Source organism: Gastrolobium bilobum, unplaced genomic scaffold, assembly GCF_033153095.1.
Source record: "Gastrolobium bilobum isolate Gb01-03AN ecotype WA unplaced genomic scaffold, APGP_CSIRO_Gbil_v1 utg4095, whole genome shotgun sequence".
Classification (NCBI taxonomy): Eukaryota; Viridiplantae; Streptophyta; class Magnoliopsida; order Fabales; family Fabaceae; genus Gastrolobium; species Gastrolobium bilobum.
Genome location: NW_026898132.1, coordinates 1 through 23,974, shown reverse-complemented (window position 1 = coordinate 23,974; position 23,974 = coordinate 1). Strand labels below are relative to the sequence as shown.

Below are 23,974 nucleotides of genomic sequence, written 5' to 3'. Positions count from 1 at the left end.
AAAAATTAAACTTGGAGTTTGGTGAATCTACCTGCAGACCGAAAAACAATTAGTTGCAAGTGGGTGTTCAAGAAGAAAGTTGGTGGCAATGGGGAGATTGAGCGCTACAAGGCTCCATTGGTTGCAAAGGGATATTCACAGACAGAAAGGGTTGATTATTGTGAGGTATTTTCACCTGTTGCAAAGTTAAATTCCATAAGACTGGTTTTGTCTGTAGCAGCTGCATATGACCTAGAGGTGGAGCAGCTGGATGTGAAGACGGCTTTCCTTCATGGTGATTTGGAGGAGGTCATTTTCATGAAGCAACCAGAGGGGTTCATTGCAAGAGGCAAAGAAGAGCTAGTCTGCAAGCTGAATAAATCTCTGTATGGCCTGAAGCAGTCCCCGAGGATGTGGTACATGAAGTTCGACACTTATGCGGTGAAGCTTGGCTTTGACCTTTGTGATGCTGATCACTATGTTTATGTGAAAAGGTTAGAAGGTGACTTTGTTATTCTAACTTTGTATGTTGACGACATGTTACTCGTTGGAAACAGTTTGAAGATGATCAGCACAATTAAAGGACTGCTAGCAAAGCAGTTTGAAATGAAAGATCTAGGCGCTGCAAATGTGATCTTGGGTATGCAGATTAAGAGGGAGCGTGACAAAGGAAGATTATGGTTAAGTCAACGGAAGTATATAGAAGATGTCCTGAAGAAATTCAAGATGACTAACTGCAAGCCTGTGTTGACTCCCATGTCTACTGGTTCTAAGTTATCAGCTGACCAGTGTCCCAAGATTGAAGAATAAAAAGAGGAGATGGCGTCAGTTCCTTATGCTAGTGCAATAGGGGGTCTGATGTATGCCATGATTTGTACTCGACCTGATATTGCTCAAGTAGTGGGAGTATTGAGCAGGTATATGTCCAAGCCAGGAAATGAGCATTGGACGGCTGTGAAGCGTGTGTTCCGTTATCTTTGTGGTACGTCTGACCTTGGGTTATGCTATGAAGGCGTGAAGGGCTCAAGGGGACAGACATTGTTAGAACTGAGATGCTTTGTGGATGCTGATTGGGGAGGTGACATTGATAGTAGAAGGTCTACAAGTGGATATGTTGTCCCATCCTTCGGCGGAGCTATCAGTTGGATGAGTAAGAGGCGGAGCACTATTGCTTTATTTACTACAGAGGCTAAGTACATGGCCTTGACACATGCTGTTAAGGAGGCTATTTAGTTATGGAGGTTGTGCAAAGAGCTTGGCTTTGCACAAGGAGAGATTATCATTGGGTGTGACAGTCAGAGCGCCATTTTCTTGGCTAAGAACCCAGGTTTCCATGCGAGGACCAAGCATATCGGCATACAGTACCACTTCATCAGAGAGAAGATTGAAGACAAGGTTGTATTGCTGGAGAAGGTTGACACAAAGGTCAACAATGCTGATTTTCTGACAAAGGCAGTGACTTTAGAGAAGTTTGAATGGTGTACAGCTGCATTGGGATTGAAGAAACATGCGAAGCATTCACCAAGTGGGAGAATGTTGGGTATGGCTCATACTTCGCATGCTGATGAGGGCCCTAATTATCGGGGTCAGCAGAAAGGCAACTGAGGTTCCACTCCCAAGTGAGCGGGCGGGGATCCGGGGGGCAGCGCCCCCATGCCCGTAGAGACTAGGTACTGTTGTGGGCCTTTGTTTTATTATAATTTTCTTAGCAGTTTGGGCTTAGGCCCATGAATAGCTGCTGTTAGGGTTTTGTAATCCTATTTATATTTTCCTTGTAAACCGAGAGTCTTGTAACGAGTGGCGGTGAGGTGAATATAGTACAGACAAGCTGGACGTAGTCTAAATTGGGTGAACCGGGGTAAATCGTTGTGTCTATTCTCTCTCTCTTTTTTTCTTTTCCGTTTTCGATTTGTGTGTTGTCGATTTCCAACATATGTCACATGCTTACAAATCAGAGTCGTTGATCTTTATTGATCTAACAGATCTTAGACAATGTGTCAAATTTCAAATTTGACACTAGTGTCAAAGAATCCTACCACATGAATAATATATCTAGCACAAAATAAATTATGAGGGATAAAGTTTCTTTCGCATCATATATATGTGTATGGGTGTATTTAGTATTAATGTTGAATTACGTGAGTGTTAGGTGCTAATTAATTAGCTGGCATTCCGCAAACATACAGAATTACAGATACATACTACCTACTTGGAGCAGTGCCCTTACTGTAGGTAATTTTATACGAATTAGAATAAAGGATTTAAATTGTTGTTCAAAAAATAATAATAATAAAGGATTGAAATTTGAAACTCCAAAACAACGCGCCTGCATGAGAGTGAACTTATTCCATTCCTCAGCCATTGGTTTACAGAAGCGATGTTAAGTGCCACCACACTTCCCCTATAATCTGCTATATGAACTCGATGAAACTAAAGCAAGCGATTAATCATGAAGCAAATGGCAGTGACATCTCAATTGTAACCATGCATCTTCGATTACCTCAACTTCAAGACTTGTTTTGTCATCACGATATCATTATTTGATGGCACACATTTATTAGACTTCCTCATCAGGACCATGGCCTATGATAATTAGTGTATTACCATATCATTACTCAATCTAGAAATACAGAAAAAAGGTCAAATAAGACACCCTCCCCCCAAAACAAGGTCAGCAGTCCCATTGAAAATTAATTAAGTTGCAACCACTACTTCTTTAGAATCATATTAATTAAATAATCATATATAAACACAATGAAAGTCAAGTATGAAGTAATAATTCAGCTAATGGCAAATTGATTCATTACCTTCTTTATTGCTATTTTAAGTCACTGAAATTGATTCCATACCTTCCGTTGCTTATTTTACTTTTCTACCTGATCCTTGTGGCATGTCGTTTGCTCATTTTTTCAAGGGTTTAGTGTGTGTCATTTAAAATTACACAAGTTGTATCTTTTTAGTGACTTACACAAAGTATGGTCGGTTCGGTCATACTTTGTGTAAATCTGAAAAGTTGCTCTCTTTTTTCACTTTACACATCAACAATGTGACTTGAGAGAGAAAAAAAAAACAATTTTTCATATTTACACAAAGTATGACCAGTCATAATTTGTGTAAATCATATAAAAGAACACAACTCATGTCTTTTCTTTTTTATATGATCTTGTGTCCTTTTAAATTATACTTTTTTTTCTCTTTTTTTAATTAATTTATCAGTAAGTGATTTAATTGACCTCTTTACATACGAGCTCTTTTCACAATTTAGGCTTTTTGTTTCCATTTTGAATATTAGGGATAGAGAATAAGATAATATTTGAATTATGTAAACAGTTTTTGTTTTTTATATGTTAATTTCGTAGTTATTTATTAATTTTGTATTTACTTGTCTATATATAAATGTCTCTTTAATAATAAAAATAAGAGTAAATGCCTTTTCAAGTCCCTAACAAAAATTACGGTTCCTACTTTAATCCTTTACAAAAAATAATTAGTCTCGAAATTCCTAAGAAATTCAAAGTGGACCTATTTAGTTAAAATCGTAGTCCTTCACAAATTCAAAAAAAAACTCATATTAGTCCCTCAAAAGAACTAAAATTGGTCCACTTTGAATTTCGTAGAAACCAGACGACTAATTTTTTTTTATAAGTGACTAAAGTGAGGAGCGAATTTTTTATTAGGGAACAAAAATAATATTTACTCTAAAAATAATTTGATTATGTCAAATTTTCATTATTGAATTTCACAAAATTGTTCAGCTACATCATTTTCTTTAGAATTTTTCTCCCCATTTTCTCAAAGCTCAAATCCATGAACGATTTTTAAGTTTTCAAATAAACGGAAAAAAAAAAATTAAAATGATAAGGATTTTAGAATTATCAACAATTGCACCCTTGGAACGAGTTAAAACTATTTTTATTATAAATAGCATTATTCTGTATCAAATCGATGCGACAGGAATTTGATAATAACAAGTAACAACAACAAAGAAAGGAAGTTCTTGAGTCTATTTCAGTTGTGTCAATTAAATAAAGTGACATTTCTTCATCAAAACTCTAACTTCCATGTTCACTAGGAGTTTGCAAATATCAACTTGTTAAGCTTTGCTAGGATCTACCCAGAAAGATCATTAGAGAGTAGATATGCCCCCAAAATTATTTATTTATTTATTTAAAAAAAAAAATAAGCTAAACTAACTATGTGGTCATTATAGGAAATGGATCCCCTGCAGTTTGAAAAACAAGTGTAGGGTGTGCAGTTGGTGATCTCACCATTCAAACAAATTCTTCATTCTTTTATGGCCAAATATTAAAACTAAATTAAGGGTGAGATCGATCCCTTGCAACTTTTATTTTTAGATTGGAGTGGATCTTGATACGTTACCACTTACCATATTACCAATATGGAAAAAGTGTTTGTCCTTTTAAATGATATAACTTATATCGTTTCACTCTTACAAATAAGTGGGACCTACACCTTTTTTTTTTGTCCACCCTCTCGGAACACTGACCAAAATGTTACTGTTCATCAAGTTTTTTATCCAAATGCTACGCGAACAATGTTATTTTCCAATATGCCATGTGGGCAAGTTTGCTGGGCACTGTAGCGAACTCGATTTGCTGATGTGTCACGTTTCTAGTAGACACCAGTACCAAGTTCGCTACTTAGGGTGGCGAACTTGGTTAGAATGCATAATTTTCATATTTAGCAAGCACCACTATATTAAACATGAATCGATAAATTTTAGTAAATACACTATTTATTAGCTCTTCAACAAAAAATGCAAAACTCATTTTAATATTTTATTATGGGGCATTTGATAGAGGTTTTATTTGTAGATGCCCAGGCAACTTCTACTGGTATTCTCTCTTGACCATGTTTGGTACAAGAGCCAAAAAATTATAACCAGTCAAATTCTTTGCCTAGCATTTTGGTTTCTTTTCAAAATTTGAAGAAATTTACTATTTCAGAAAATCACTTGCGATGTGATATTTTGTTGTTTGACAGAAAACGGAGAAAAGGAGCACGAAATGGAGACAAAAATGTACTGTTGTCATCAGTCTCTTTCCTTTATTTGAGATTCAAAAATTAAAGGGTTACTTTTATAATTTTAACCTATTTTTTCATCAATATTTTATCTTCAACCAAACATAGACTTAGAAAACTTAATTAATTTTTCGGGTAACATTTCGCCTTACCAAAACAACTTTTTTTCAACTTTACCAGCAAATTTACTTTCCCACCATTTTCCCAGTAATTGTATTTACCTAATTAAAAAAATTCTCCTCTATCAAATGCCTCTTAAGAAAAAAAATTCATATTAGTCTTTTTTGCGAGAGTAATATGGGTGGGTCTTCTTTGAATTTTAAAAATACCATAATTTCAAAGGACTGAAATTTTAAAGAGATCATAAATTGACTTTTTTTAAGGGATTAAAATAGATTTCATAATTTTAATTTGTTGAAGATCCAAAAAGGTAAATTCAAATAAAAACCCGGAATCTTCAAACTCTTCGGGGGGCGTTTGGTAGAGGAGAAATTTTTTTTTATCCGGGAATCACGATTTCCAGGAATATGATGAGAAAATGAGTTTTCTGGGAATGTTATCAAAAAGTTGTTTGGTAGACTAACATATTCCTGGAAATATTGGGTTAATTTGCTTGATACTATGTTTAGTTGTATTAAATTTTCCTTTTCCATAGAAATCCTAGAATACCACCTTTTGAATGGTATTCTTGGATGGTTTTTTCAAAAAAATTTACACACAAAATAAAATCTCGGAAAAATCAGATTCCCGAAAAAATTTTAAAAAACTTGTACCAAACATAGGTAAATAAGATTACCACTTTCAATTTCTCAAGAATCCTAACAAAGTCCTTCTGCCAAACGGCCCCTCAACGGCAAATGGGAATATCATAAATTTTCTTTTCTTTTTGCCACTTGATAGCTCAAGTTAGATTTGTAGTCTGTAAAAATTCAAATAGAGGTCACAAAAAAAAAATTAAAAAAAATAGAGGTGGTAGGTTTTATTTATAATATACTATAGAAACTCACTGCATCGGATGCACATGTTTTTAAGTTTTATTTAAGTTAAAACATCAGTGTAGCGAAGTCATTCGATATCAAATGGCATTACTCTTCTTCTTATTTATATAGTTGTCAAATTGTATTACTCTATGTAGCATCTAGTTTTATATTATATCATGATATGTGTATGGAAAAAATACCTTTCAAGAGTTTTCGGCTTCGCACTTTGACACCTGACTTGAGAATTGAGATTAGTCTCTTATTTATCAAAGTAAGGATATTCTACGAAACCAAAAATCTAAAAATAGTCTTAATAAAACTAATAATATCAAAATCATTAGATTTTTTTAAAAGTTATGTAGTTCAAATAGAAAAAAAGAGCAACAAATATACATATATATATATATATATATATATATATATATATATATATATTTATTATTTGTCATGTCATTTGACCGCCATGTCATCTAAAGCTACGTCATTTTAAATATTTATTTTTCTTATTTAATTGATCAAAAATGAATATTATATTTTTCTCTGTTCTTTTATTATCGTTGATTCAAAGTGCTAACCTAACCTCTTTTTTAATTAATTATTTGTGCCGGATTGTCAATCCACTGTCAATGATTGAAAATCAAAAGTTCAATTCTTAAAGAAATATTCTTGGAAAGCCGTTGATATTCATTACATTCCGATCAAAATTGTGAAAGTAATATATATATATATATATATATATATATATATATATAAATATATATCCCTTTACTATTAACATAAAATGTTTTGTAATTATGCGCGTGGAAATATCATTTTTTTTTTGGTACAGGAAATATCATTGGGGGGGGGGGGGACTGATCTTCGGCTTACATATCTTAATTTTTAGTAGGATTTAATGTCTCTAATATTTTAGGAGATAATTTTATCTCCTACGTATATATAAAAATATATATGGTTCATTTTTTTCTTTCTCTTATATTCACATGACCCCAGATAGTCAGTGGCGGGCCACGTGCTATTTGGATGTAGTCTCGGTCCGGGCTAAATTTTAACAAGTTGTACTTATCATGTATAATTATATAATTAATTATAATTTGACCAAGTCTAAAATTGAAATTTGGCCCGGGCTAAAATTTGTAATTTAACTCTATCAAAAAGTTAAAATATATTTGATAAGAGATTTGGATAAATTGTATTAAGTTATGTGTTCTATTTTCATTTATATAAAAAAATTAAAATATATTCAATAAAATTAAAAAATAATAAAATTATAATTCTTTTTTATGCTTCTTGCACAACTGTTTTGTATTTAATATAATTTAAATAAATTATGATATGAAGTAATTCAAATTAAAAAAAATAAATATACATATAATTTTCGGGCTCCGGTTAGAGCCTGACTCCGCCACTGTAGATAGGTTTCATATACTTTTATATACATACAAGAAATAATTTTTTTTCTTATGGTATGAAAAACATCAAACCCTTTCTAATAATTGGTCTTCGACGGGAAACATTAGCAATGACTTAAAGCAACCAGTACAAGCTTAGAAATAATTGGTCTTGGACTTGCATATCTTAATTTCCAATAATTGAGCCCATTATTCATCACTTGCCGATCTTAAAGAAGCCCAATCTAAACTATAAAAGCCTAGTTCTATGGTCCATGTTGTTAAGCCTTCAACAATTTAACCTCACGGTGTTAACTAAACAAAAACACAAAGGACTATTTGAAGGCTGAACCTAGGGGAGTAAATGGATTAAGTTGGCCTACAGGGGTGTACGGCCTAGCCTATATTATGTCAAACTTGACCTATTATAAATAGTAAAATAGAACAAACATAGGCTTTTAAAAAAAATCTATTTAGAAAATAGGTCATAAACTTTTTTGTACATGTTTAGCCTATAAACCTATAAGCCGGCATATATAATATTATTTATTTAAAATATAATAAATTGAATAATAAAATAATATTATTTTAGTTATTCTTTTAATTATTGAATGTTTAATAGGCTTAAACAGACTAACAAGCCTAGGCTAAGGTCAAGGCTTTTATTTTTTAAATACAAGTCAGGCCTGACTTATAATTTGGAGCCTACACAGGCTAATAGGTCAGGCTATACCCAATGTTTTTTACATAGACTAGACCTATTTAAGCCAAAGTTTAGCCTAACTTAACCTATTTACATCCCTAATTGAACCCAATGAAATCATGGTACCCATTGAAATATCGGTTGCTGAATCTTTGCTCTATGATATGGTAATTAGCTTTTTTTTTTTGTTTATGGAGCTATCAATTTATTAATTTAGCAAAAATTAGTGTAAAGAAATTATTGACCTTTTTTTTTGGTAGACAATTATTGACTGTTTATGATAGCTCATGTTTTCATCAAAAAAATTATCACTTATTTGTATGCCTCTTTTCTTCACATTTTTTGTTTTATTGTCAAGATAGTCTTCAATAGGAAAAGAGAACAATTTTTGAAGAGTAACTTGAAGGTTGTTTTCTATTTGTACGAGTATTGATACGACGTGCATTATTTTGATTTAGCTTCCAATTATTTGATCCACATTGAGGTTTTGTCATTTTCCAATTGGGTGGCGAAAAATTAGCGTTGAGCAAAATCACCGACAGTTGGGAACTCGTGTTTGTGTGTGGCAATGCTTTCTGTCACAGTCAACAATGGTTATGGACTTATGGTGGAGGGTGGTAATAAAGCAATTGTCAGAGTCCGACACTACATTCTAAAACAACTAACCAAATCTCGTAGTTCTGTCTTTAGTAGGGACACCGTCACAATATATATATATATATATATATATATATATATATGAGGTAAGATTCTTTGACACCGGTATCAAATTTGAAGTTTGACACCTCATCTAAGAGCCGTTAGATCGTCACATGCTTACAAATCAGAGTCGTTGATCTTTTTTGATCTAACGACTCTTAGATAAGGTGTCAAATTTCAAATTTGACACCGGTATCAATAGATCCTGACTATATATATATATATATGGCAAAAATATTTTTGCATTTGCAGGAAAAAGATTTTATCTGCCATAAATATATTTTTATTTGAATTTGATGATGGATTTAAAAAAAAAAAAATTATAAGCGAATCTTGGTGAATATGTATCTATAGTAAATGAATTTTTTTGTCACAACTAAAAAAAATGGAACCATATATATATATATATATATATATGTATATATATATATATGATGATGGATTTTTTAAAAAATCTATAAGCAAATCTTGGTGAATATGTATCTATGGTAGATAAATCTTTTTGTCACAGCTACAAAAAAATGGAACCATATATATATATATATATATATATATATATATATATATATATATATATATATATATATATATATTACGGGTTTGATGATTGTCATTTTAAATGATTTAAGTTATGTCATTTTATGAGAGAGATAGATACAAAGAATGAAAATCATGAGACGAGAAAGTGAGTGATTTTTTTTTAATTTAAATTTTAAATAAATTTTTTTATTTTGTGTCTATCTCTCTCTTAAAATGACAAACACTTTTCTCATATATTACACCACAAATTACACTAATGTAAATTAATCTTATCTCATATAGGGTAAGATTTTCTTACATCGGCATAAAAATAATAAGTCTTAGGTCAAATCTTAGCCATTAATTTTCATGTATCTGAATAATATTTTTTTTCGTGTATGACTGTTGTATTGAATTATTAATTAATTATTAATTTCCAATAACTTACAATCGTTAGATATACGAAAATCAACGATTAAGAACTTGTGTAAGATTTATTATTCTTACACCGCTGTAGGTTGATTTTATCTCATATATATATATATATTGTTTTTTCTTATATTGTACGAGATAATTTTATCTTCTATACATACATAGAAATGTGTAAAACTCATATGGGATCTTATAAAAAGAAGAAAAATAAAAAATTTAATATAAATCTCACGTGTGTATAGGAAATAAAATTATATATATCACCTTATTTGGCAAAAAAATAATTTATTACATTTTTAATAAATAATTACGCAAATGTAGTCGTTTTGAAACTATTTACGCAAGTATAGCAGTCAAACACGCCCCACATGGGCATGACCGGTTGGAGATAGACACTCCCCATTTGGGCGTGACCGAGGAGAGAGACACTCCCAATTTGGGCGCGACTAAGGAGAGAGACACTCCCCATTGGGGAATAAATCTTTGGTGCTACTGTAGCACCAAAGATTCAGTACATCCTACCAATTAAAATATTACATGTCAGCTAAATTTTTTTTTCTCTGTAAATTTTTCTCTCTCTCCTATGACATGTAATGCTTCCATTGATATGATCCACTGAATCTTGGTGCTACAGTAGCACCAAAGATTTATTCCCCATTGGGGCGTGTTTCATAAGGTACTGCCACGTGGCACAAAAGTCAACAGTTTGACCACAAAACTTTGGAAGTCCATAACTTTTGACTCGAGTGTCCGAATTAGATAAAAAAAATTTGATTCCACATAACTTTTCGAGATCTACGTAATGACATCTCATTTGGCATATTTTGTCTGTCACAAAAAAAAATTGAATTTACAACAATGATACCATAAGAACGTTTAAACCCAAATTAATAAGAACGTTTAAAAAATAGGAGAAGGTTATAGTTACTACTTCTTTATTAATTTGGGTTTTAACCTTCTCCTCATTAAAAAGTGGTTTTCTCTTTATTAAATTGGGTTTAAACGTTCTTATAGTATTATTGTTATAAATTTAATTTTTTTCGCGAGAGACAAAATATGTCAAATGAGGTGTCATTACATAGATCTCGAAAAGTTATGTGGAATAAATTTTTTTTACCTGATTCGGACACCCGAGTCAAAAGTTATGGACTTTCAAAGTTTCATGGTCAAACTGTCGACTTTTGTGACACGTGGCAACATCTGGTGAAACACGCCCCACATGGGAGTATCTCTCTCCTCGGTCACGCCCAAATGGAGAGTGTCTCTCTCCAAACCACTCACGCCCCTGTTGGGCGTGTCTCTCTCCTGATCACGCTCTATGTGGGCATGTCTCTCGTATGACTCATGCCCCACATAGGCGTGTCTCTCTCCACTGGGTCACGCTCCATGTGGGCGTGTTTGACTGTTACACCTGCGTAAATAGTTTCAAAACAATTATATTTGCGTAATTATTTATTAAAAAAACAATATTTAAATTTTTTTGTCCACCTTACTTGGCTCAACTATTTTCTTTCTGTATTCCTAAGTTAATATCTGGTTATTCAGGTAATAAAAATTGACATGTTGATTATGATTTATGAATAAGGGAAAACATTTTCTCCCTTTAAAGGAGAAAAATTTTCTCATGTTAATGACTCATAGTATAAGTGGGACCCACAAAATAGTGGAGAAAAAAAAATTAAAGTAGGACCCACTTTTGCTATGAGTCACTACCATGAGAAAAAATTTCTCTTTCAAAAAGGAAAAAATATTTTCCCTTTTGAATAATTGCTAAACTGGTACTGAGTACATAAACAGAATTCTTGATTAATTAATATAAGGTAAATATCTGCAATATCAATGGATCATTATGAAACACTTGGCTAAAAAAAAAATGTAATTTTATAAGTATATCCAACTAAAAATAATTGGAGTATCTAAGAAGGGGGGAAAAAGAGAAAAATATCCCAGAAAAATCTGTCTCGGTCCTACAATTAATTAATAAGTAAAACAATTTCAAATAAATGTAAGCAAAAACATCAATAGTTTTAAAAGGATAATAACATTGAACTAGTGTTGATTTGATTTGTGAATTAAATTCTGTTCATCCTTAATTTGTCACCATCATTTAAGTAAAGTCCAACAATATATTGTTGGTTCCTCAATTTATATAAATGGGTCTTCATTATAAAAGGTTAATGAAACAAAACAAATGTAAGAGGTTAAATTTTAAACAACTTGTGATAAAATAAAAACAAGTCAAAATCAGAAACAAGATGTAATTTACACTTTCTTTTGGGGTGAATCATTGTCTGGATAAACTGAAAAGAGTGTCAAGCATTAAGGTTATAATTAATTCAATCAGTTTCTTACTTTATGGTCAATATTTATGGCTCTCTCTCTCTCTCTTTCAATCAAGCACACTCACACTGTGTCACACATGTACAACCCCACCAACTCTCACTGTGCTTTTAGTTAAAGTGTACTGAAGGAGTGCTTTTTGGTTTCATCTCTTCTTAGATTTTTCTTAACAACAATGAAAATTGTTGTTTCACAATTGTCATGTCTGCAAATCTTAGAGCTTCAGTTCTGAAAAAAGGAGGAAACTTTGGTGTCTTCTACCAAAATTATCCTTGCGCCATTACCGGGCTGTGTCTTCTTGGTTGACATTATTGAGGGGTATGCTTTAATTGCAGACTTTCTTATGGCTATCCTTGACTTTGACATCCAAGTTTTGCTTCAGCATATGATGCTGCTTCCACCAAATTCTCTTCAATTATATTCTCCTTGGATTGTTTGTGAAAGCTGAGAGATCTTCAGAATTGATCTAGTTTTCCTTAGGAAGAAAATGGGACTACAGCTGATTTTCCTGCTAATTAAGCTACATTTAGTTGTTAGTACTCAACAGCTTCATGAACATGCAGGTATGATCATAATTCAGGTGTTCTGAGTTAGTTTTAAAATTATTGATGAAAATGAAATGTTGTTCATAATTTTTGTGTATACTCATCTCATTGATATATCTTAGATTTCTTCAAGCTAGCCAACCACTGAATCAAATGTCATATTTTTGGTAAAAATTATAGACTACAAAGAAACATCAATATACAACAAATGTTCTTACTGCTTTGATTTTCAGTGCCTGCTGATAAGAAGTGCAGCTTGAGCCATAGATTGGAGAAGTCAGTGATACTATCAACTTACAAATCAATGTTTTGTTTTGTAATTCAGAATTAAAATGTACCTGGTTATTTCTGTAACAAGGTTGAAATGAAATCCCAATAGGCCATGGCAGTGGTACAAAATCCATGAGAACATAGAAAGTTTTGGGTAAATTAATCCCAGCAGTTACTCTGAGGAATTTAGCTTTCTAAGAACTAGACATACCCTGAAACCAGGTTGAAGATCATTAATAAGGTCTAGACAATCAATGATAGGAGATTTTATGCCTATTATTATCCTAAATTAAAATTTTTCTTTCCATCTGTAGCCACCAATCTGCGCCATTCCAGAGCCAGAAGCCATTTTGTTAATGCATTCTCACCATCAAAATCATCTTCTGAAGTTCCTTCAAGTATTTCTCAACCACCTTCCCATTCATCTTCTGGTGTTCCTACAAGTATTGCACTTCCACCTTCCAAGTCAATTCTCAAAGCTCCTACAAAGAAATGGATGCATGGTCCTGTGGATTCTCCAATATCACATCATAAACATCACTATTCCAAAAGAAAGTCCAGCAAACCAACTCCAGGACCAGCCTACCCAATCCAGGCTCCCACTTACAGCCATCAAGGTTTGATTCTCTGATTGAAAGAGCTTATACAAAATTATCACACAATTTTTACATCTTTGACATCAAAATATCAAAATTAATTACATTTCTTCTCTAACTTCTCTTGAAAATATAGGTCCTTCAGTCTTCAAATCGCAACCTCCTTTCTCTTCACCAAAGAGCAGGGATATCGATGCACCTGCACCTGCACCATCACCAGCAGTTCTGTCAGGCCACCTGGATGGTTTAACACCTTATTTTTGTTATTGCTTTTAATTGAATTAATATATTTCACGTACCTTGATTGTTGATTAGTACCTGACTGTTTATTATATCTTTTGTTCATTAGTGCCCTCTCCTTCACCTAGAATTTCACCTCTAGGATCATCATTGAAGAAGATAAAGACTCCACCACCTGCATATGCATTGGTTCTGCCACCTCCACCTCCTAATAAGGGTAATCTTAACTTAAATCCTGCACCTGCATTGGCTTAGAGGATTGTATAAATTACACTTGTTCCTTCCTTTTCAATCATCTCATTTCTCAAGAAAGCTATGTGATATGGATCATACCTGTAGATTGCTTGTCAGTGATTTGCTCAGAGCCCTTGACATATACACCTCCTGGATCACCTTGTGGTTGTGTATGGCCACTTCAAGTAAAACTCTGCATCAGCATTGCAATATACAAGTTTTTTCCTTTGGTTTCAAAGCTAGCTGAGGAAATTGCAGCAAGCGTTTGGCTCAACCATAGCCAAGTTCGCATTGTGGGAGCTGATGCAGCTAATCAGCAACTGGAGAAAACCACTGTTCTCATAAACTTGGTACCCATAGGAGTAAAATTTGAAGATACCACAGCATTTTTAATATATAAGAAATTCTGGCAAAGGGAGATCCTAATAGATGCTTCACTCTTTGGTGCTTATGAAGTACTTTATGTTCATTATCCAGGTTATACATTGATTACGAGTTTGTTAGGACTATTTTTGTTATAAAGTGAATTTGTATAGTATGTTTGGTTTCATTAGTAGATATCTCCCTCTAGATTTATACTTTTGGATAATGCATGCAGGTCTTCCACCATCTCCACCTTCAACTCCCTCAGGTGTTTCTGGTATAGATGATGGGCCAAATCCTGGTCGTGACAACAATGGAACTATAGTGAAACCTTTAGGAGTAGATATCTCAAAAAAGAAAAATGAAGGGAGTAATGAAAGAATGATTGTTATAATTGTGTTATCATCAATTATTGCTTTTGTTCTATTCATTGGGCTTGCTTGGCTTTGTCTGTTGAAATGTGGTTCCTGTGTTCATGAACATAAACAAGTTCCAGATGGTTTAATTTCATCCTCTTCAAAACAATCAAGTAAGTCCAATTAATGACTCTGTCAAAATTTTGTTGGCAGTTTAGATACAGATCAAAGAAAGTTCTTGTTTTCTATAATCATAAGTATCATAAGACTGTTCATTTGTCGGACAATTTTGTAACATACTAATTTCCCTTGATTAGAAATTCTTTTACCCTGTGTTTAGAATCTTTATAATGAAAGAATTAATTTCATTTATAAATAAATTCTGTTATAAAACTTGGTTTTCATTATATTAGTTTAAGAATTCGATATATTTAGAAATGGTTTCATGTGAAATATTTTATGATTTGTAATCTACCACTTTTGAATAATTTCTTAATGAAATGAGTTCTTTTCAAGTCTAAAGCTGAAGTGTGACTAAAGGTGGGTTATAATGCTAATTCAGGACTTTGTTTCTATTTGTGACTTTTGTTCTTGATATTTTGCTTTGAAATTCCTTAGCTATTTATTTTTTAGGGTCCCCATCCATCAAGTTGTTATTCAATCTTTGGTTGTAAGTGGATTTCACTGTAAATATATAACTAAATTTACACTTAGCAGGGGCTGCAAGGTCATTGTCTCATGGGGTCATGCAAGGTTCTGGATCACTATCCTTCAATTCTGGAACAATAACATATACAGGGTCTGCTAAGATTTTTACTTTGAGTGATTTAGAGAAAGCAACAAATAACTTCGATTCTTCAAGAATATTAGGAGAAGGTGGCTTTGGACTTGTTTACAAAGGTATTCTAAATGATGGGAGGGATGTAGCAGTGAAGATTCTCAAAAGAGATGATCAACGTGGTGGCCGTGAATTCTTGGCAGAAGTTGAGATGCTTAGCCGCCTCCACCATAGAAATCTAGTAAAATTGATAGGTATATGCATAGAGAAACATACTCGCTGCCTAGTCTATGAACTTGTCCCTAATGGAAGTGTGGAATCCCACTTACATGGTAAGCAAAAGCACAGTTCAAGAATTTCATCAACACTTTTAGAAGTTAAAAGTCATCATTTCTTTTCAGAGATTGACTTTTGAATGCTATTTATTTTCCTAGGTGCTGACAAGGAAACTGATCCACTGGATTGGAATGCCCGGATGAAGATTGCACTTGGTGCAGCTCGGGGATTGGCTTATCTGCATGAAGATTCAAATCCATGTGTCATACATCGGGACTTCAAGTCCAGCAATATCTTGTTGGAATATGATTTTATACCCAAGGTTTCAGATTTTGGATTGGCTAGAACAGCACTGGATGAGGGAAACAAGCACATCTCCACACATGTCATGGGAACATTTGGGTAATAAAACCTTGCTGGCCCCTTCATATTGATGATTTGATGAATGTGATAGTTAAACATGCTTGCAATGTAACTCAGATCATTACAGTATCTTTGGTGCTTAGCAGACCAGTGCATTTTATTATATGGGTACTTTGCCTTTTCTGTGCATTGCTTTCATAAACTCCTCTCTGAAAAGCTTAAACTGTTGGGTCAACATAATGAACGGTAATATTACAACTCTTAACACTCCCCCTCATAAGAATGGAGGTGACAAAGATTGTACTTTAGACTACTTGATTATGAAGGCTTTAATTTCATATCATGAATCAACTCTCTTAAAAGCTTAAGTTGTTTGGTGAAGTCACGTAAATGTTTTTATTATAGTTTTTAACAATTTCTCTAGATCAAAATTAAATTCATCTCATTCACATTTTGTTTTGCAGCTATTTAGCTCCTGAATATGCAATGACAGGCCATCTTCTTGTCAAAAGTGATGTTTACAGTTATGGAGTTGTACTCCTTGAGCTCCTAACTGGAAGAAAGCCTGTGGATTTGTCACAACCACCAGGTCAAGAAAATCTTGTGACTTGGGTTCGTCCACTTCTTACAAGTAAGGAGGGTTTACAGATGATCATAGACCCGGTTGTAAAGCCCCTCATTTCTGTTGATACTGTGGTAAAAGTTGCAGCAATTGCATCCATGTGTGTGCAACCAGAAGTGTCTCAACGTCCTTTCATGGGTGAAGTTGTTCAGGCTTTGAAGCTGGTATGCAGTGAGTTTGAGGAAACAAGGATTTTTCAAGAAGAGGGTCTTCTTGTAACTGATGTGGAAGGGAAGTTTTCTGGAGTTTCAGTTGAGAGAGTGGACTTTTTGGAGGATCAAAAAACCCTATCTGGATATCAATCTGGTGAAGAAAAGGTAGCATTATCAGCTTCAGAGCTTCTCAGTAATTCAGGCCAGGAATTTGAGTCATTCAGGAGGTATTCTACTTCAGGGCCTCTAACTACTGGGAAGAAAAGGCAATTCTGGCAGAAGTTGAGAAGTTTGTCTAGAGGTAGCACCAGTGAACATGCATTTTCAACTAAACTATGGCCTGGATCCCATTAAGCTTTCACCACTGCCTGATTGCAAATTATGATAAGAGTGCACTTTTGTTTATTACTAAGATAGAATAATATAATGTAAGTTGCAAGCTGACTCATAAAACATTAGTATGATTTGGGAGCTCTTGCTTACTGCTATAAAAAAATGTTGAACAATTGGGACTAGAGAGAATAATAAATGAGGTACTTGTTCATAAGATTTAGTTGTGCTAAAACTTCTTTAAATATAGAAAGACTTGTTGAAAGGAGTTTAGTAACAAGTAATGCAGATATATATATATATATATATATATATATATATATATATATATATATATATAGAAAGGGTGAAAATAATGACTTTTACACATATTACGTTTAATTACACACTCAATCGTTAATAGGACGTTACCGTTTTGTTTCTGTAACATCCCCGTCTCGAGCCGGTTCAATTAACATACATATGATACAAACAGAAACAGCGGAAGACTTAACTTACAAAAATATGAGCTAACTTTTTCTTTTTCTAACTTAATTCTTACTCGGCGTAAACGAAAATCGGGCAGAGTTTCCTCTATAAATCGGACAACTGGGGATTTTCCAATCCCACTCAGAAGCATTTCCTGATAAACAGTTTATACAACATATCAATTCAGAAATGCCAGATATCCAAATATAATCAAATACCCATACATGGGCGCATGCATAACATGGCTCCGTGCCACTAAATCTAACAGCATGCCATCAAAACATAAACCTATCTGAATACTACATCATCATATAACGTTCCTGAATACTCAAATGTACATGCATCAAACTGATAGACATGTACAAAACATATACAGGCCATATACAAAATAAAGGATCAATATCATGATCCATCAAATGCGAAAATACTAAAATACATCAAACACTCCAAAAAGGTAGTAGCCTACAGCCACTCAAAATCCGGTCTGTCAACTGCCTCAGCCACGTGTCGTGTCCCTGCCTAGTGAGGACTCACCGGAAATCTGGGCCCCTGAAAATGTGTCCCCAAAGAGGGGTGAGATTACAAATCTCAATAAGCTCCAGGTTTATAGAGAATTCTCCATACCCCTGGCTCACTCCTGCATGAAATTCAGATACAGAGTATACAAATACAACATATAACAGATATCATAACAGAACAGAGCATATATCCATATCATATCAGAGATGTGCGCCGTCATTCCCAAGGGAGGACCCCAAGCGGAAATCAACGCACGTGTTCCCGAGGGAGGACCCCAAAGCGGAACCAGACATATCAGAGGAGTACACCATCAGTCCCGAGGGAGGACCCCAAAGCGGACGTCCGGGTACTATACAATCAATGGCCAGAGATTGTTACAGAAATCATATTACAGAAGTCATATCAGAGCAAAACATATCATGTTATCAAATAACTCTATATGAATGCATCTATACAAAGCATCTAAATCACAGTCATACAGTCCAACCATAGTTCACTAACCATGGTGGAGCACTCAAGTAGGAAAAGACTCCTTAAACATAGAGCTTACCTCTTGAAGCTTTACCAATACGCTTACTTGTGGAACAAGTTACTTTTATCGCTTCAAGAGATTTCCGATCCTTCTCAATCCCTAGGCACACCTAGAGAATAATTTACAATGCATCAATAAAATGATGCAATACCATGATTATTTCATAAGCATACATTTTATCGCTTATTTTCCTTTCTTTATATTTTTGCCAATTCTATGCCAATACACAAGTCTAGACCTCTATACACCCGTTGGCGTTCTTTAATTTAATCAAGCATTTACTTAAGAATCTTTCACATAAATCATGTTATTTTTCTTTAAAAGTCGCGGGCGTACCCTTAGGGACTCAAGGTATTTTTCAACCATTTGTCAAAGCATTTCACTTCTTAGCTCATCCATTGGTATATTAAAATGCAACCCATTTTATTAGAATAAAATGTAACCAATATATATATATACCCCTAAACATCCTATAGTTCGCAACATAGAGCAAGTATTTGTAGGATTTTTTTCTAACTTTGGCATTTCCACCAATTAATCCATTTACACTACATTCCAACATATTTTACCTTTTCAAACATACAATAAAAATTTGCATGATAAACCCTATATAAGCCATGAAGGCCGAAACCTAGGGGAAGAGTGCACTAGGGCTTTTCAATTTTTTTATCACAAATTAATGCTTACTAAACACTATCATTCCTATACAACAACAATCCATCATAATTTTCACCTTCTAACATCAAATATTTCCCACTCAAAACATGCTCCAAATTTTCAAAACATAGATCACAAAATAATACCATAGAAATAAAGGTTTCTTACCTCTAATCACTTGTACAAAGCCTAGAGAATAACCTCCAAGCAAAGCTCCATCAAAAACCCACTTTTTCTCCTCCTATGAATAGTAATCCGAAAATAAGAGGAGGAATAACTCTTCACACACTCAACTATAGCTCAAATGGATAGGTGCAAATGATTCCTTGAGTGGTTCCTAATCAATTTCAAGTGGTGGGTCATAAGATTTGGTTGAGAATTCAAGAAGAAATCAACAAAACAAGCAAAACCCTAACCCCCCCCTTTTCCATGGCTGAAGCTCGGCCCTTCAAGAGAGAGAAGAAGAAATTTTTGCAATGAATAGTGATTCATTTAAGTGGCCAAGCTATTTAGGCACATGTGGCCCTTTTGTCGGATGTTTTTCTATCGCGTATTTCACTTAAATTTACCGGAAACTTAACTTAAAGCTACGGATATATTTTTATTTTTCTAAAGTTATTTAAATTAATTTTTATTTCCTAAGGAACAATATTCATAATTCACAGTATGGTTTTTGCACCGTTTTTAACGAAATGCACTGTGAACCACTAACTGTACTTTATTTAATTCTGAAACTTAACACTTATAAACTTATCATTTTCTTGGGCCTATATTGACTTGCTTGGCATATATTGGACTTTCTTATTCTTATTTCATCAATTATTTATTTCTGGACTCTACCGGTTGCTTAAACAGCAGTACAAAATACCCGGTAGAAACACTATTCACGAGATTTTCACGGAAAGTGCCAGACTATACAATTTTTCGTTCTGAACTCATATTTGTCATCAGAATTTTCAAATTATGTTCCTAAAATTATTTTGCTCATTTTAAGCTCTACCGGTTAATTCACAAAACTGTAAATTCTCCGGCAGAACGCACTGTTCATAACATAGTCATGATTACAGTCAAAATACTCGAAATCGCTCACTGAATCTAATTATGGCATTTAAATCCTTAAATTAAATCTCTAACTAAGATTTACCAGTTAGGGTCATTATATTCACCCCACCTTTTAAGGATTTTGCCCACAAAATCAAATATCAAATATACATATACCTGACATCAAACTCAGGATATCGCTGGAGAATTTCATTCTCCCGCTCCCAAGTGGCGTCCTCAGGAGTCAATCCTTCCCATTGTACCTTGATCATGGGAATAGTCCTGTTTCTCAACACTTTTTCATCACGTGCTAGAACCTTAAACGGTCCCACAACAAACTTCAAGTCTTTTCTTACTTCGATATTGTCCGGCTGTACAATGTGGGATTCATCCGGCACGTATTTTCGAAGTTGACTGATGTGAAAAACACTATGCAAATTTGACAGATGTGGAGGTAAAGCAAGCTGATAAGCCACAGGTCCGACCCTTTTCATAATCTGGTAGGGCCCAATGAACCTAGGACTCAACTTCTTCACTCCTAGAGCACGCCCAACACCCGTAGTCGGAGACAAACGGATAAATACATGATCCCCTTCTGAAAATTCAAGGGGTCTATGCTTTGCATCATAATAACTCTTTTGGCGACTCTGTGCTTTCTTCAATCGATCCTTAATCATCATAATTTGATCGGTAGTCTCTTGGACCATATCAGGCCCAAATAACTGCCTCTCTCCAATTTCTGACCAACAAGTAGGCGCCCTGCACCTACGGCCATACAAAGCTTCATACGGAGCCATGCCCAAACTGGCATGATAACTATTATTGTAGGAAAATTCCACTAGAGGAAGATATTTATCCCATGCATTTCCCTGCTCTAAGGCACAAGCCCTCAACATGTCCTCCAGGGTCTGAATAGTCCTCTCAGTCTGACCATCAGTCTGGGGATGATAAGCCGTGCTCAGCCTCAACTGTGTACCGAAGGCCTGTTGCACTGCATCCCAGAGTCTAGAAGTAAATTTAGGGTCCCGATCACTAATGATACTTTCAGGAACACCATGAAGTTTCACAATCTCTCTTACATATATCCGAGCCAACTGCTCTGTGGAGAAACTCGTTTTAACTGGTATGAAATGTGCAGACTTTGTCAATCTGTCAACAACTACCCAGATGGAATCAAAACCAGCCTGAGTTCTCGGTAATGCTACTACAAAATCCATAGAAATACTGACCCATTTCCATTCCGGAATATCCAAGGGCTGCAGTAATCCAGAAGGTCTCTGATGCTCAATCTTAACTTTCTGACATGTCAAACACTTACTCACAAATAGAGCAATGTCTTTCTTCATTCCCGACCACCAGAAATTCCGTTTCAAGTCTTGGTACATCTTGGTAGCACCAGGATGGATAGTGTACTTACCCATGTGACCCTCAGTTAATACCTCATCTACCATCTGACCTTTTGGAACAATGATCCGATCCTTGTAAAACTTAAGACCGAACCTATCAGTGGACACAAAGTCCTGCTCTTTCATAGACTGAATCTCTTCATCAAGCAATTGAGCCTCTTTAATCCGCTCAACTAATGAATTCAGGACTACCGTAGTAGTCAATAAATGTGGACTATCTTCTGTATTCACAGGAATGTGGAGATCCCTGAATTTCTCAATCAAGTTATACTCGGAAATCATCAAATTGGCCATACCAAGCGTCTTTCTGCTTAAAGCATCAGCTACTACATTGGCTTTACCAGGGTGATATTGCAATTCAAAATCATAATCCTTCAGAAATTCCACCCATCGGCGTTGCCTCATGTTTAGCTCCTTCTGATCAAACAGATACTTTAGACTTTTGTGGTCACTGTAGACAATAAAATCGGCCCCGTATAGAAAGTGTCGCCAAATTTTCAATGCGAACACTACGGCTGCCAACTCAAGATCATGTGTCGGATAATTCTCCTCATGTGGTTTCAACTGCCGAGAAGCATAAGCGACCACCTGACGGAACTGCATTAACACACAACCTAACCCAAACTTAGAAGCATCACAATACACCACAAACTTACTTGTAGGATCCGGCAATATTAATACCGGAGCTGTAGTCAACTTCCTTTTTAACTCTTGAAAGCTTACTTCACATTCTTGGGTCCACACAAATGGGTTCCCTTTACGGGTTAACCGTGTCAAAGGTAAAACCATCCGTGAGAATCCCTCAATAAAACGCCTATAATATCCAGCCAAACCAAGAAAACTCCTGATCTCTGTAACATTTTTAGGACGTTTCCATTCTACCACTGCTTCAATCTTGCTCGGGTCCACTGCCACTCCTTCAGATGAGATGACATGGCCCAGAAATTGTATCTCGGAAAGCCAGAATTCACATTTTGATGGTTTAGCATACAACTGATGCTCTCTCAGAATCTGCAAAACAACCTTTAGATGCTCAGAATGCTCTTCTTTACTCTTTGAATATATCAGTATGTCATCTATAAAGACCACCACAAACTGATCCAGATAGGCTTTAAAGATCTGATTCATATAACCCATGAAAACGGCTGGTGCATTTGTAAGCCCAAAAGGAATAACCAGATACTCATAGTGCCCATAACGGGACCTGAAAGCTGTCTTCGGAACGTCATCCGGCTTTACCCGGATCTGATGATACCCGGACCGGAGATCAATCTTAGAAAATACAGTCGCACCACGCAACTGATCCAACAAATCATCTATACGCGGCAAAGGATACTTATTCTTAACAGTAACCTTATTCAACTGCCGGTAGTCTGTACATAATCTCATAGACCCATCCTTCTTCTTAACAAAGATCACCGGTGCTCCCCACGGAGACACACTCGGTCTGATAAAATTCTTACTGGACAAGTCTTCAATCTGCTTCTTCAATTCAGATAATTCTAGAGGTGACATCCGGTATGGGGCAAGGGAGATAGGTCCCACACCAGGCAATAAGTCAATTGCAAATTCAATTTCCCTCTCTGGAGGAAAGTGCGGAATTTCATCCGGAAAGACATCCTCAAACTCAGAGACAATCGGAATAACAGAAATTGGCTCCTTGTTGACGCCAACCAGACCTCCCAATAAAACATACCCGGAATCTCCTTCCTTCAAGGCCTTTACCACCTGAAGTACAGACAAATAAGGAGACTCCATTTCTTCATCATGAGATGAGACATAAATGGTTTTACTGCAGCAGTCAATCTTCACACAGTACTTGGACAACCAATCCATCCCCAGAATTAAATTCACAGAAGCAAGGTGCAAGACAATAAAGTCGGCAGAATATTCCCTGCCTTCATACTTGAATTTCACATTTTCACAAACATAGTCTTCATTAAAAACTCTTCCCACAGCCGTAACAATACGCATAGGAGTTTTCATTTTTATCACATGCAGACCAAATGCTTCAGCTACATAATCAGCAATAAAAGAATGCGTGGCACCAGAATCAAACAAAACACTAAGCATTTCATCATGAATAGAAATCATACCTCGCACCAAACTAGCTGACCTCTCAGCCTCTTGCTGAGTCACT

At 34.9% G+C, this 23,974-nt stretch overlaps 1 protein-coding gene across 1 annotated transcript; it reads left to right on the top strand.

Moving 5' to 3' along the window:
- Window positions 1–12,524: 12,524 nt before the first annotated feature.
- On the top strand, window positions 12,525–17,386 carry LOC133313023 (receptor-like serine/threonine-protein kinase ALE2). Its single transcript, XM_061514326.1, has 9 exons — window positions 12,525–12,649; window positions 13,216–13,518; window positions 13,634–13,741; window positions 13,847–13,954; window positions 14,077–14,448; window positions 14,570–14,863; window positions 15,408–15,800; window positions 15,903–16,146; window positions 16,572–17,386. Exons 1-9 carry the CDS (start codon window positions 12,574–12,576, stop codon window positions 17,233–17,235), a joined length of 2,562 nt encoding a protein of 853 aa, XP_061370310.1. The 5' UTR covers window positions 12,525–12,573; the 3' UTR covers window positions 17,236–17,386.
- Window positions 17,387–23,974: the final 6,588 nt, after the last annotated feature.

What these genes read in the sequence shown, in the direction of transcription:
- LOC133313023 (XM_061514326.1), top strand. Translation starts at nt 12,574, where the DNA reads ATGGGACTACAGCTGATTTTCCTGCTAATTAAGCTACATTTAGTTGTT. An exon ending in ACCTCCACCTCCTAATAAGG is followed by an intron (nt 13,955 to 14,076) that starts GTAATCTTAACT and finishes TCATACCTGTAG; the next exon opens with ATTGCTTGTCAGTGATTTGC. An exon ending in ACTTTATGTTCATTATCCAG is followed by an intron (nt 14,449 to 14,569) that starts GTTATACATTGA and finishes TAATGCATGCAG; the next exon opens with GTCTTCCACCATCTCCACCT.